The sequence below is a fragment of the Rhincodon typus genome, chromosome 26 (genome assembly GCF_021869965.1).
Source record: "Rhincodon typus isolate 14 chromosome 26, sRhiTyp1.1, whole genome shotgun sequence".
Classification (NCBI taxonomy): domain Eukaryota; kingdom Metazoa; phylum Chordata; class Chondrichthyes; order Orectolobiformes; family Rhincodontidae; genus Rhincodon; species Rhincodon typus.
In genome coordinates this window covers 42,896,667-42,910,904 of record NC_063357.1, presented here as the reverse complement: position 1 = coordinate 42,910,904, position 14,238 = coordinate 42,896,667, and the positions used below count along the sequence as shown (strand labels likewise).

Sequence of the window (14,238 nt, the reverse complement as noted above, 5' to 3'; positions counted from 1 at the left end):
TTTGCCAGAAAAGGAAACAGAAGATGAAGAGAAGGGACGGACCAAGTGAAAGTGTGAGAATAATGAAAAAAAGGAAGCAAAGAAGTTTTGCAATTCAGAGCAAGAGCAGCACACAAAACAGTCATAAACGTAGTGGAAGAGTTAAGGAAGGAACCCGAGCAGAATTGGAACAAAGAATGTTCCACATAAAGACAGGCACATCTAGGGCCCAAAAGGGTTCCCTAAACAACACCTTTAATTCCTCTCCCTTCCTCCAAATAAAAGGAGAAATTTGGTAAATGATGAAAGCATAGGCAGGTGGAGGAGAGTGGTGGTGGATGGTACTGGTTGGATCTCGTAAGGAAGAACCAGAGAATCCTCAGGATTGTCCTAGTATTGGGGATGGAGACATAGAAAGGTTTAACATTCATGGTGAAGACGAGACTGTTACAGACAGAAAACTGGAAACTAATTAAAAGGAAACTAGACAAAGAACTGTCACTGACGTAGTATGCAAAAGACTATACAAGCAGAGAAAAGAATGGAAACAAGATTGGTAGAAATATGGCAGGATCAGGTTGAAACAATGAGTTGACTCAGGGTGTCCTAGAAGATTTACAGATCTTGGGAAGGGAAGTAGCAACAAGCTGTATAGGATTGGGGAAAGAGCAAATGGGAAGTCATAAGAGTGAAGAACAGTGGAGGAAATTAGGTCAATGACTGTTTTGTAGACAAACACTTGATGTTTGATGGCCAAGTCACAGGCCAGGGAGGTTTGCAGGAGACAGGAAGAGGCATCAAGAGTCTGGAGTCAGCCTTTACAAGGTAGAGTTCAGTTTGCCAGACAAAGTAGCAACCCCTTTGTCAGCAGGTCTAATGACAAAGACAGACCTAACGGAACAAGTTCAGAGGGTCAGTGAGAGACAGGTTAGAGTGGGTGAGGGCAAAGTAACAGACATTTGATCTCACATCAACAATTCTTAAATGAGAAGATTTAGCAAGAGTATGAGGCCAGAGGGAAGGATCCAGGTGGAGTAGAGGGGGCGAGGGAGAAACATTCCTGCTGGCAGAGACAAAGTTTCAAGATAACTGACCAAAAAAACACACTACAGGAGGGAAAGAGTTTTTTTTTTAAAATACTCAGCAAGTTGTGATAATATGGAATGCAGCAACTTTCATAAGGAATTGGATACTTGAGGTAAAGCACAGGGAAGTGAGGCAAACTGGAAAGTACGTGCAGTTATGATGGATACAATAGCTTCCTTCTGTGCTACAAAATTCTATGAATTGACAAGCGCAATGTGCACAGAGACTTCACAAAAGAGTAAAGGATCTTTCCATCTTTCTCATACACCTGCATTCTCAGCATGGATCCCATCCGCATTGATGGGATTCATGACTCAAGCCTCAACCCACCAGGTATGACAGTGAAGTGTGATAATTACAACAGATGCCTCTTCTAAATGAAGAATGTGTTTATTGGTCTTCCTTAGTTATAATACAGCTCAAGGCTGTGATGATCACTACATTCTCTCACTAAAGAACCTGTTCTTCAGGATGGTGAAGGAGAAAGGACACCTAGTATATCTGCCACCTTCATATTATGGGTTCAAAAAATGAACCAGATCTCGTAATGTTATAAAATGTGACCTCTACATAAAGATCACAGTGTGTTCTAAAGATTTCAGTGCAATGTTCTGTAACAGTGTCAATACTCAATTCCTTATTTTGTGCAATTGCAGTTACATGAATCAAGCTTAACTTTGTATTTTTAAACATTAAGACTACAACAAAACCAAACCTGAAAAACACCTGTACAAATCCATGTGCATAGTACATGGACTATATACAAATATCATATACAGAGAATCACAGACATATTGCTGCAGATATTCCTATGGCTCTGAGTTCAAACAGCAGTAGCTCTCCTTTGCAAAAAATCAAATCTGAAGCAGTTATAACTCGTGCCTTGCTCAAAAGGAGGATACAGAAACATGCAAAATAGCAGCAGAGCCCGAGGGAGATCATGGCCCATCTGCTTCTCTCTTGAACCTGGGAATTTAACCATTTGGAACAAACTGGATTCTAATTTTTTTTTTTGAACAGGACATCAAGCTCAATTGTTTTTAAATGCACCTTTTTATATTTTAATAAAAGCAGTGTTTCTCAATTTCTTGATCTTTTCAGTGAACTTTACCTGTTCCTGAGGTGCAGCTAATGCAAACGCTCACCTTACTTGTGAAAGGAAGGCCAAGACCAATATTATCTGGGACAAGTCCTTCTTCTTGCAGGCCACTATCTCGCTCATTAAAAAGACTGCTGCAGCAAGTGAAATAGGCAATCAGTACACTTTTACTCTCCCTCTGGGATCTAGAGAATCTGCTTTATCATTTCAGATTAATGGAGGTTGCAGCTTATGTTGACTGCAGTTCGCAACATCAAACAGCACAACCTCAGCTTTAAGATAACGTAATGCCACATTATTCTGAATGCTCTGAAATTCAACAAGCAGCCCCGAATCAGGGCATTGGTGCATTCTCTTCTGACCAGAGTTACTACTGAAACCACTAGATGATTCGAGATTGGATTGACTGCTTCTTTCAGTGACAATTTATCCTTTGGCATCAACAACAGCAAAAGAGCAGTTGTATTTAACTGGCAGACAAACACAAATTAACATGAAATATACTAGTGATCAGGACTTTTGATATCAGCATTCAGAAGACATCATATACAGGAAAGCCGAATCCACAAGAGAGAAGCAGTTAGTCTACTCAGTGAATAACCAATAGATCACATTCCGTAGATGCTGATCTCCAGAAGGCACTACTAAAAGGTTAAATAGGTGATTATCCCACATCCATGGAAGAGCATGTCTATATTTAGCATACAGCAACATTGGCATAACTCCCACAATAAGTTACCAATTATCCCTGCTGTAGGAAAACATTAAAATAGTTTCAAGACAGGGTTGGAAGAATTCACAGCCAGTAAAACTGCAATTATAGTATCAATAATATAAGCATAGGCCACAAAGATTACCCAGTAGCTTCCATTCATTTTAAATTCTTTAAAAAAACATGCTGTATGGTCAAATGGCTAGCTTGGAAGAGATTCAAAGCATAATGAAGCCACAATACCAAGTTTAGAAAAATAAGTCAAATATAAACGGACTACAATAAGTTTGAAAGAATGTGATTAAGGATATGGCACAACCCACCAGTACAACCGAAACTTCTGAATTGACCATTACAAATAAATTTCAATAATTTCAGCAAGCAGGTTTCATATTTCAATGATCTCTGCTGGGGTTGTGTCTCTTATTCAGTGGATAAATAACTGGTACAGGATTTGTCACATGCCACGTGATATTTAAGGTGAAGGATCACAGATCTCCTGCACGATCCATTTTGTTGATTTCAGGTGTACTCTGAGGCATTTAAACACTCACTGTGCTCTTCTGCACACAGCTCTGCAGGTTGTTCACAGCATGATGATTCCGTAGTGACACTTAAACCAATTATTATCACAAATCTAACAGTGGTTTAACTCAATGAAATCCAAATAGATTGCCCACAAATCAGGTCTATATGACACCTTTGGATCAGAACAGTCCATTGCATAGAGACCAGGTAGTCACTATGCATTTTTATTTGAAGAGGTGTAAATGCAGTAGCAGCCATGCTGATACACTACGAAGATTCTACAACTGGTCTGTTTCTCAGTACAATGGATTATCAGGCACCGTAATGGCTGCCGTTCAGACTTGAAAGAGTTCATTTCTGGAAACATGTTCCAGCAGGCACCTAGTGCAGAAAACCACCTTTTTGTCAAAATTGCACCCTGCATTTGGGTTTGAAAATTCAATAATTCTCTTGCATAAAAATGACAATTTCTCTTTTCAGTCAATTTACATTCCCTTTCTCAGAAAATCTAGCCCAAAAACTGACACCTTTCAATAACATTTGAGACAAAGGATATTGGAAAAAGGGTATGAGCCTCCCATATCATTCATATGGGACTTTGCATTTTACTCAAACTTATGACTGGAAAAAAAACAAAACAAACTTTTTTTGTAATTAACTTTTTTGTAAATTGTACTTGGACCAATATGTTAATGCATTTATTCGACAAAAGTTTTTTTAAAAATCTTATAGCTGACCAAGTTTCCATGAATCGCCAAGGCATCAAAATTGTTCAAGAAAACCAGATAGTTATCTTCAGTCTTTAATGACCAAATAGAAAGGGGTGGAGATATCTGCAATGGGATGGAGACTAATGTAAGATGTAGAGTTTTTAAAATCTCAAGTTATTTTACAAAGCCTCCATAGATTGTGAAAAGCAAGAAAGGGCAAAATGTAATTTTCCCAAACTACAGGATTGAATAGATCAATCATTCACCCAATATTTCAACCGCTTGAATTCCTTGAATGTGGTAATCTGCATAGATCAGAAGTCACCTCTGACAGGATGCCCCAGCAGAGATTTGTGGGATTCAGGGTTGCCACTCTGAGGTGTGTCAGCTTGGAGCTCGGAGTCAATGAGGTAAGATTTCTCTTCATTCTTTGCTCTCAGTCACAACTGATAATAGCACAGTGATGTCATCTGGCTTTCCACCTACAAAAAGAAGTTGCATTTAAATGTTGAATTACCAAATGTGTTAAATGGTCTGCCTGAAGATTATCAGATGTCACGGGGTTTCCGTGGAGTGCTTTGATTTCCTCCCATAGTCCAAAGATGTGCAGGTTAGGTGGACTGGCCATGCTAAATTGGCCTGTAGTGTCCAGGGATGCATAAGCTAGGTGGATTAGCCACAGTTAATGCAGGGTTAGGTCTAGGTGGGTGGCTCTTCGGAGGGTTGGTGCAGACTTGATGAGCTGAATGGTCTCTATCTGCACTGTAGGGATTCTATGACCTGCATGAAGATATGTTGCATCTCAGAAATTAGAGCACAGCCATTTCAGTTCATTATATTATAAGATACATTCCATTTCAGATCCACAAAGGCTGCCACATTTTCCAGCTCTTTCCCAGTGCTCCTTCCTTAGGGAAACATCTCAAAATACACAAAAAAGAAACTTCAGTCCAAAAGGGAGAAGTAGGGAAAGTCAGACCGCAATGACCATACAAGTGTGTTGGCTCACACTGCCATTTGAAGCAGCAAATTATTTATGTTTACAATATTAATGGTTTTTTTTGCAGGTTTCAGATTGTTCAGGATTGTGGATCAGTCTAGAGGTGAGAAGTCAGGAAGACAAATGTCCTCAATACTCAACTTTACTGTCCTACCATGATTTCATGGGAAAGATAAATTGGGGGAGCCGTGAGACAGAGTACAGTGTGCCATCCCAGCCACAGATCTCAAATGTAAATGCTCACATAACCAAGAGGCAGCAGGAATACATCAAGATAATAGCAGCTCCAAAATGTTTCCTTAGAGATTTAATTATATTTGGCAGCTACCATACAAAATGCCAAAAATGGCATTTTTCATTCAAGTTTACACAGTAGTTATTGAAGACTACAGCAAAAAAAAAATGCAGGTCATTCTTCACTTGTAACCTTCATCTGCACAGGGCCCTCAATTCAATTCAATGCACAGTGGAAAATGAGCAAAGGATGAGTTATATCATCATGCAACCTCAAATCAAAAGCAATACTTTACCTTGGACGTTGAGCCCATTTTCACAGGCATGCTGTGCAAAGGGAGACATATAGTTTGGGTCATATGCCAACTGTTGTGCCCGTTTAGCTAAACATTTCACTGTTTCATTCAAACTCTGGTAACTTGAGTCCTGTAACAAAATGTTGTCATAAAGTTCAATACAACTTCAACACCAGCACATAAATGGTAAAAAGCTGCACGTTTTTCTTTTTCACGTCCTTTCCCCAATTAGAAATTCCTAGGCCTTTATTTATTATTGGCTAGGGCTTTACTCGTTCTAAGTTTTGAAATTTTTATTTTAAAAGATCAGTTGCACTTTAATGGAAAATGTTCAAAGCCAACAGGTGTCAGACACAGAACTGAATATTCACTTGGACAGGAAACAAAAGCAAAGACTGTTCCAGATCCAAACCTATTCCTGGAGGAAGACAGTCAGTCAGTCAGTCAGTCATTCATTGATCAGAAACCTTCTAACCCCAGAGAAGACAGTTGCAGTAAAAGGCTAAGTAATTGAGAAGGTGCTCCAACATGAAGGAGGCCTCTCAGCAATTCTTTTTTAAGTTGTGATAAATAGAGATAAAGCAACCAGGATGCCACCAAACTGGGGCAGAGATAATCATTCTGCAGGAATATTTTTAGCTGTGTTCAGACCCAGGAAGGCAGGGAGAACTTTTACACCTGCCTGAGAGACGAGATCCCCAGCCTCTTGCCAGTGCCCATCTCCAGCCAACTGCAAAATCCCAGTCACCCTCCTTTACCCACTTAACAAGGATTTTAAATGAGCCCAACGTGCTGCCTGACTTGTGGGGCAAGTATTCTTGCAGTCTCCCAGGCCCATCTCCCCAAAACAACTAACCCGAGGAAAGCTGGAAAACCAGCATACTAGCCATAACGAGTATTCTCAGATGCCAATATACGTCTGTTCCCAACACTGCTGAAGCCTGAAAATCCTGCTCACTGTATACGTCTCAATTTTAATCCATTTTCAAATGTAAGTTGGTTGCTGAAGCAAATAAAAAGTTCCATCATCTGTGTTTTTGGTACTGAAAAAGTAAATACAGCAAATAAACTGCATAGAACAGGGCAGGGGATCAGGGCAGGGGATCAGAGCATGAGACAGACAGCATCAGCATTTGTACGCTAGAGAGACACAAGGTAATCCTCGTCATCCCAGCTGAGACACCAGTAATACTGCAGGGAACTATACTTTACAATCCAGTCTGTTATACGAGATCACAGGAGGTGTCATTCCAGGTCAGGACCCTGATATCAACCTTCAGGTGCAACCAATCCCCAAGATCTGCTAAACACCAGATACCTAAACTTCTACAGGGGCATGATACGTACCATTGGAATATATTTGGAGGTCAAAAATGTACTGAAAAATTAACACTAAATACATAAAGGTTTACAGTTTTTCTTAAAATAATGAACAATATAAATGAATATCAATCTCCAATTAAGTGACTCTTGTACAAAGCAGAAAAGGCTCAGTCATGGTAAAAGAGGAGCCCCAATAAGACATCCTCATTCACGGTCATTGTTAAAAGCCAGCATGGGCAATGCTACACAATGTATTCAAGTCCCATACTCATGCACATATCATGTCATAGAGGTCTACTGCATGGAAACTTTCCCCACACCACCCAGTTTTCACAATTAAACTAATCCCATTTACTTGTGTTTGGTCCATACCCCTCCATATCTATCTTATCCAAGGAGCTCTTGACCAATTATGGAGGAAGTAAAGACCAACTAGCTTTACAACAGTGGTAGGAAAAATCTTTAATAAAAGATTAAGTTTTAAAACTAATGCAATACAATAGTTAGGCTCAGTACAGATTCCACAGGAAATGTTGTGCTTATAGATTTATTGAATTCTTTGAACAAAAAAGCTAAGTAAGGCTAATGTGGTGAATATCAAGATATTTTGATTTTCAAAAAGCCTTTGACCAGTTACCATGCAGAAGATTCATGACAAAGGTCAGACAGCAAGTATTATAGAAAAATGGATTGCAAGCTGGCTGTGAATCAGGGAACAGAGGCCAGGATTTTTGCCTCCTCTAGTAGGCAAGGAGGCAAGTGGGTGTGTAAAATAGTGACAATGGTTAGTGTGTTGATCTGCCATTGCCATTCTGACTGCTAGTGACTTTGCCCAGCATTGACAAGGCAGGAACTGTCAATATGCTCTATTTGGATAATTGGACAACTTAGCTTGTTAATGAGCTCATTGTTAGCTTATCAAATGTAAAGGAATTGTCTTTTTATGTTTTTTTTGTTAACCGTGGACTGAAATGGGAAAAGAATTGTTCTAAAACCAAGGATTGCTGGGTGTTTACTAGAATTTTTTGAAAGCAAGATACTTATTATCAACACAATGTACACAACTGCCAGTTCCAGCAGTAGTTAATGTATAGTTTGCAGGTGAGCTGAAACCAGAGGATTGTGTCTGAAAGGAGCTTTGGTTGGCATCAAGTAGCTAAAGAGACCAATGATTAAAAAACTGCCTGCCAACAATACGTTTTCATGTAGCTTAACTCAAACTCAGCAGAAATGGAACTGGATTTACCACGTAAACAGCAGTTACAAGAACAGGTCAGAGGCTAGGAATACCGCAGCAAGTAATTCACCTCCCGATTCCCCAAAGCCTGTCCACCACCCACAAGGCATCAGTCAGGAGTGTGATGGAATACTCCCCACTTGCCTAGATGGGTGCAGCTCCAACAACACTCAAGAAGCTTGACACCATTCAAGACAAAGCAAGATGCTTGATTGGCATAACATCCACCACCCATGCTCAGTAGCTGCAGTGTGTGCTATCTACAAGATGTACAGTGGAAATTCGCCAAAGATCCTTAGACTGCACCTTCCAAACGCACAACCACTTCCATCCAGAAGAAAAAGGGCAGCAGATACATGGGAACACCACAACCTGCAAGTTCCCCTCCAAGCCTGAAAGTGGCCATGTAAGTAGATAGGGTGATGAAGGAGGCATATAGCATGCTTGCCTTTATTGGTCAGGAATTGGGTACAAGAGTCAGGATATCATGTTACAGCTTTAAAAGACTTTGGTTAGGCCCTAATTAGACTACCACATTCAGTCTGGTTACCACATTACAGGAAGGATGGGGAGGCTTTGGAGAGGGTCCAGAAGATGTTTACCAAGACACTACCTGGATTAAAGGGCACGTACTGTGAAGGAGAAGCTAGAAAAACTCTGGCTGTTTTCTCTGGAGCAGCAGAGGCTCGGGGAGACTTATAAAATCTATATAAGTCTATAAAATTATGAGGTGCATAGATAGGATTGACAGTCAGAATCTTTTTCCCCCAAGAGTTGAAACAGAACAAAGAACAAATAAAATTACAGCACAGGAACAGGCCGTTCCGCCCTCCAAGCCTGCGCCGATCCAGATCCTCTATCTAAACCTGTCGCCTATTTTCCAAGGATCTGTATTCTTCTGCTCCCTGCCCATTCATGTATCTGTCTAGATACATCTTAAATGACGCTATCGTGCCCGCCTCTACCACTTCCGCTGGCAACACCTTCCAGGCACCCACCACCCTCTGCATAAAGAACTTTCCACCCATATCTCCCTTAAACTCTTCCCCTCTCACCTTGTCTAATGTCTAATACTAGGGGGCATGCATTTGGGGTGAGAAGGAGAGGGTTCAGCAGAGACGTGGGCAGCAAGGTTTTTGCACAGGGAGTGATGGGAGTCTGGAGTGTGCTTCCAGGGATCGTGGTGGAGCAGATACGATAGGGGTGTTTCAGAGACTTTTGGATGGGCACATGAATGTGCAAGGAGTGGAGGGGTGTGGACCAGGGTCAGGCAGAGGAGATTGGTTTAATTTGGTGTCGTGTTTGACACAACACTGGGAACCGAATGGCCCGTTCTTGTGCTGTACAGATGTGTTCTAGCTGTCTAAAATGTTTCTTAAATGACAATTGTACTCCCTTCTACCACTACCTCAGACAGACTGTTCCAAAGGCTTTTCACCCTCTATGTGAAAGAATTTCCCCTCTGGACCATTTTGTATCTCTCCCCTCTCATCTTAAACCTACAATGGACAAAAGATGATGGCCATCTACCTTATCGATGCCTCAGGATTTTATAAACCTCTATAAAGGTCACCCCTGTCTCCAACCCTCCAAGGAGATAAATTCCAACATATCCAATCTCTCCTTGTAACTCAAACGTTCCTGTCCAGGTTGCATCCCAGTAAATCTTTTTTGAACTCTTTCTAGTTTAATAACATCCTTTCTGTAACAAGGCAACCAGAACTACACGCAGTACTCCAAATGTGGCCTCACCAATGTCTTGTACAACTGCAAAAAGATGTTCCAACTCCTACATTCAATACTTACCTACGATGTATCATCTACAAATTTAGCAACAGTGCTCTCAGTTCCTTTGTCCAGTTAGTTGTGGTCCCAACACTGACCCGTGGAACTCCACAAGTCCCTAGCTGCCATCCTGAAAAAGAGCACCTTATCCCTACTCTCTGCCTCCACTAGTCAGCTAACCCTCTATGTACACTTTGCCCCTAACGCCATGGGCTCTTACCTTATTTAGCAGCCTTCTGTGCAGCATCTTGTCAAAGGCCTTCTGGAAATAGATCATGTCCACTGGCTTTCCTGTTCAAAGAGTTCTAACAGATGTGTCAGGCATGGGCATCCCTTCGACGAAGTCATGCTGACTCGACTCTATTTTACCATCTACTTCCAAATATTCTGCAATCTCAACCTTAATAACAGATTTTAAAATCTTACCAACGACGGAGGGAAAGCTAACCAACCTACAGTTTTGTCTTCTGCCTCCCTCTCAAATAGAGGTGCTATTTTAGCCATTTTCCAGTCCTCTGGGACCCTTCCAACTCCAGTGATTCTTGAAAGATCACCACCAAAAACTCTGCATTATACATCCCTTTGACCCTACCCTGCCATTCAAGACGACACAACTAACTTTCCAGAAATGTTAGGGAACCAAGGTTTAGTGAGGAAAAAAATAACGAAAATTTGCATCAGTTTAAAAAAAGAAAGTACTGCTGGAAAAATTAACACAACTGAAGTCTGATCAATCTCAAGAATCTGATAATCTAGATCCTAGAGTATCGATGGAGATGGCTATAGAAATATAGTGGATGAATTGGTTCACAACTTCCAAAATTATGTAGATTCTGGATTGGAGAGTGGCAAACGTAACCCCCACCTTTTAAAATTGTAAATTACAGACATGTTAGCCTACTATCAGTAGTAGGGAAAATGCTAGATTCTATTATAAAGAATGTGGTGCGAGGGCACTTAGAAAATATAAGTGGGATTAGACAAAAATCGACAAGGATTTCTGAAAGGGAAATCATGTTTGACACACCTATTGGAGATTGTTTCTCCCCCCAAGGACATAACTGGTAGAATAGATAAGAGAGGCTATAGAGCATTTGGAATTTTCAAAAAGATTTTGATAAAGCCCCACACAAGAGGTTAGGGTGTAAAATTAAAGCAAATGAGATTTTTCAAAGATATACTTGCATGAATTGAGAATTGGTTAGCAGACAGGAAACAAAGTCAGAATAAATGAAATGTTTTCTGAGTGAAAAGATGGTGACCACTGAGATACTGTGGGGTTAGTGTTTGGGCCACAGCTACTTACAACATACATTAAATATTTGGATAAGGGAATCAAATATTATATTTCTAAATTTGATTACGATACAAAAAACTAGATTGGATTGAGTGTGGCAAGGAGGATATAAAAAGGTTTCAAGGCAATTTAGTTAAGTTGAGTGAGTGGACAAATAAGTGGGGACATATGTGAAGTTTCCAATGTGGTAGGAAAGATAGAATGGTGGAGTATTATTTAATTAAATGATGATAAATTGGAAAGTATTGATGTACAAAAAGACCTGGGTGCCCTTGTGTAGTAGCCACTGGAAGTAAAGGGCAGCAAGCAGTTTGGAAAGCAAACTGTGTACTGGCCTTTATTGCAAGAGACTTTGAGTACAAGAACAAGAATGTATTAACTAGAGTTTTGGGCCTCAAGTGAAACCACACCTGGAGTGGTGTGTGAAGTTTTGGTCTCCTTACGCAAGAAATGATATCAATGCCATTGACTGAATGGAATGAACGATCACCTAAATGATTACTGGGATGGCAGGGTTATTATGGAGAGAGATTGGGTCAACTAGACCTGTCCACCGAAGTAGGAAGAATGAGAAAGGAACACTCAAACAAATAAAATTCTGAAAGAGCTGAACAGACCATATATGAGGATGATATTCTCCTAGCTTACACAGGCTGGTCAGATGGGCTAATCAGCAGCAAACAGAGTTCAATCTGGGCAAATGTGAGGTGATACACTTGGACAGGACAAACAAGGCAATGGAATTCATGATGAACAGAAGGACCTGGGAAGTGCTGAGGATCAAAGGATTAAGGTATTGGGACAGGCAGATAAGCAAGCATATGGAATACTTGCCTTTATTAGTCAAGGCAAACAATTTAAGATAAGGGAAGTTACACTGGAACTGTATAAAACTTTGGTTAGGTCACAGCTAGAGTATTATGTGCAGTTCTGGAATCCACATTATAGGAGGGATGTGACTGCGCTGGAGAGTGTGCAGAGGAGATTTACCAGTATGCTACCTGGGCTGAAGAGTTCCAGGTATGAAGAGAAGTTGGACAGACTGGAGTTGTTTTTCTTAAAAACAAACTAACTGTGATTGAGAGGGGACATGATTGAAATATATAAAATTGAGGGGCATATAAGTGATGTGGAAAGAAAAAAATTCTTCTTGATGAAGGAATCAATGACCAGGGGGCATAGATTTAAGGTAAGGGGCAGAAAGTTGAGAGGATGTGAGAAAAAGAACCTTTTTTTTAAATCCAGGCCATGATAGGAATCTGGAACACTCTGCTTGTAAGGGCGATAGAGGCAGAACAACTCATAGCATTTAGATGTGCACTTGCGATGCCTGGGCATACAAGGCTATGGGCCTAGTGCTGTAAAATGGGATTAGAATAGCAAGGTGGTTGTTTTTCTGTGTTGTAGATCTCTGACTCCAGCACAATCATTGTTGATCTTACCCATCAACTGCACATTCCTGCCCACTGCAGGATGCTGGCATACCTGAGGGGTTGACACCTGAGCTCACCAACAACTTATCCAGGGCAATAAATGGGTGTTGCTGGCCAGGCCAGCATATCACATGGGCAAATTTAAGAAAAGTGCCAAATCCCTCGATTCCCTTTTAACACCAAAACTCTATCCCAGCCTTAAATATAATTAATGATGAAGGATCCACACACCTTTAGGGTGGAGAATTCCAAAAATCTACACAGTGAAATAGCTCTTCATAAACTCAGTCCTAAATGATTAAGTCTTTATCCTATGACTGGGCCTCTACGTTCCAGATTCCTCAGCCATGGGACACAGTCTCTCAACATCTTTTCTGCCATATCCCTTCAGAACTTATGTTTCAATGAGATCACCCCATTTCATCCAAACACCAGAGAGTATAGACCCCGTTTACTCAGTCTTTCATCTTAGGACTATCACTTATTCCGGGGACGATCTAGTAAACTTTGACTGCATTGCCTCCAAACAAAGTATATTACTCGCGATATGGAGACCAAACAATCTAAGGAGCCTACGAACAATGGCAGCTATTCAATCACAACAGCCACATGAAGTTGGACTCTTGTTAACACATTTCTGCACATTTCCTTCCAGTGAAGCTGTCGGCAACGAGAATAGGTAAAGCAGAGGCTGGTGGAACTGGAGAAATCTGTATGATCAGCTGTGGATACCATGGATATGCACCTCCTCTGTACACACAATTTTATCCTGTACCTTTTACTTTACAACCTGTCAGAGTGTGCAAGCCCATCAGCCACTAGAAGAACAACTGTACAGTGAAGATGCACCATTACTTGAACTCACTCTTCCAACTCAGATAGTGAATATATACAGAATTTACAAGTTAGAATAGGAGTGTAATGATATGCCAGACATTAATGCGCAAGGGCCAGAATGTATGGACTCACTTGAGGGTGGGTTTACACTGGTTTTGTTGCAGAAAACTTAGATCACAAAAGCCAAGGCTCCACAAAATGCCACAGAACAAGTCTAATTCCAACTTGGTACAGGACTTTTTTCATAGCTTCCAATACGGATGGAAGGCTCACCTTAGTCAACACAAAATTTACCACGAAGAAGCTTCTCTTGACAAATCTGAGTTTCAAATTCAGACATATTAACACCATAAAGGCCAAGTCCCAGTAAATTGGCTTCTTTTTCCTATTTTCCTAATCAATCTGTTTAAGAGACGTTGATACACACCTCTGAAACATGTGGGATTTGAACTTGGGTCTCTCAGTCCAGGGGTATGGATACAACCACTGCACCACTACAGCCCCTATAGAAAGTTAGCTATTGCTACTGCTTTTCATCAAAAGGATCTCGGATTAAGTTGAGCTGGGAACAAACTGGAACTAGAAAAGTCAAGAAAAGGCTGTGATCTCTCCATGAAATGAAAATGTGGCATTCCTCACTTCCTGAAATGATAAGCTGTCAAGTACACATGCACAAAGATAA

At 40.7% G+C, this 14,238-nt stretch overlaps 1 protein-coding gene across 1 annotated transcript in view; it reads right to left on the bottom strand.

Moving 5' to 3' along the window:
• Positions 1-1,439: 1,439 nt before the first annotated feature.
• LOC109915326 (protein phosphatase PTC7 homolog) overlaps positions 1,440-14,238 on the bottom strand; it is an 81,259-nt gene continuing 68,460 nt past the window's right edge. The window contains exons 6-7 of the mRNA XM_048612404.1: positions 5,645-5,774; positions 1,440-4,596 (exon numbers count right to left, since the gene is read on the bottom strand). Of these exons, the coding sequence (XP_048468361.1) occupies positions 4,538-4,596; positions 5,645-5,774 (189 nt within the window). The 3' untranslated portion in view covers positions 1,440-4,537. The remainder of the gene's footprint in view (positions 4,597-5,644; positions 5,775-14,238) is intronic.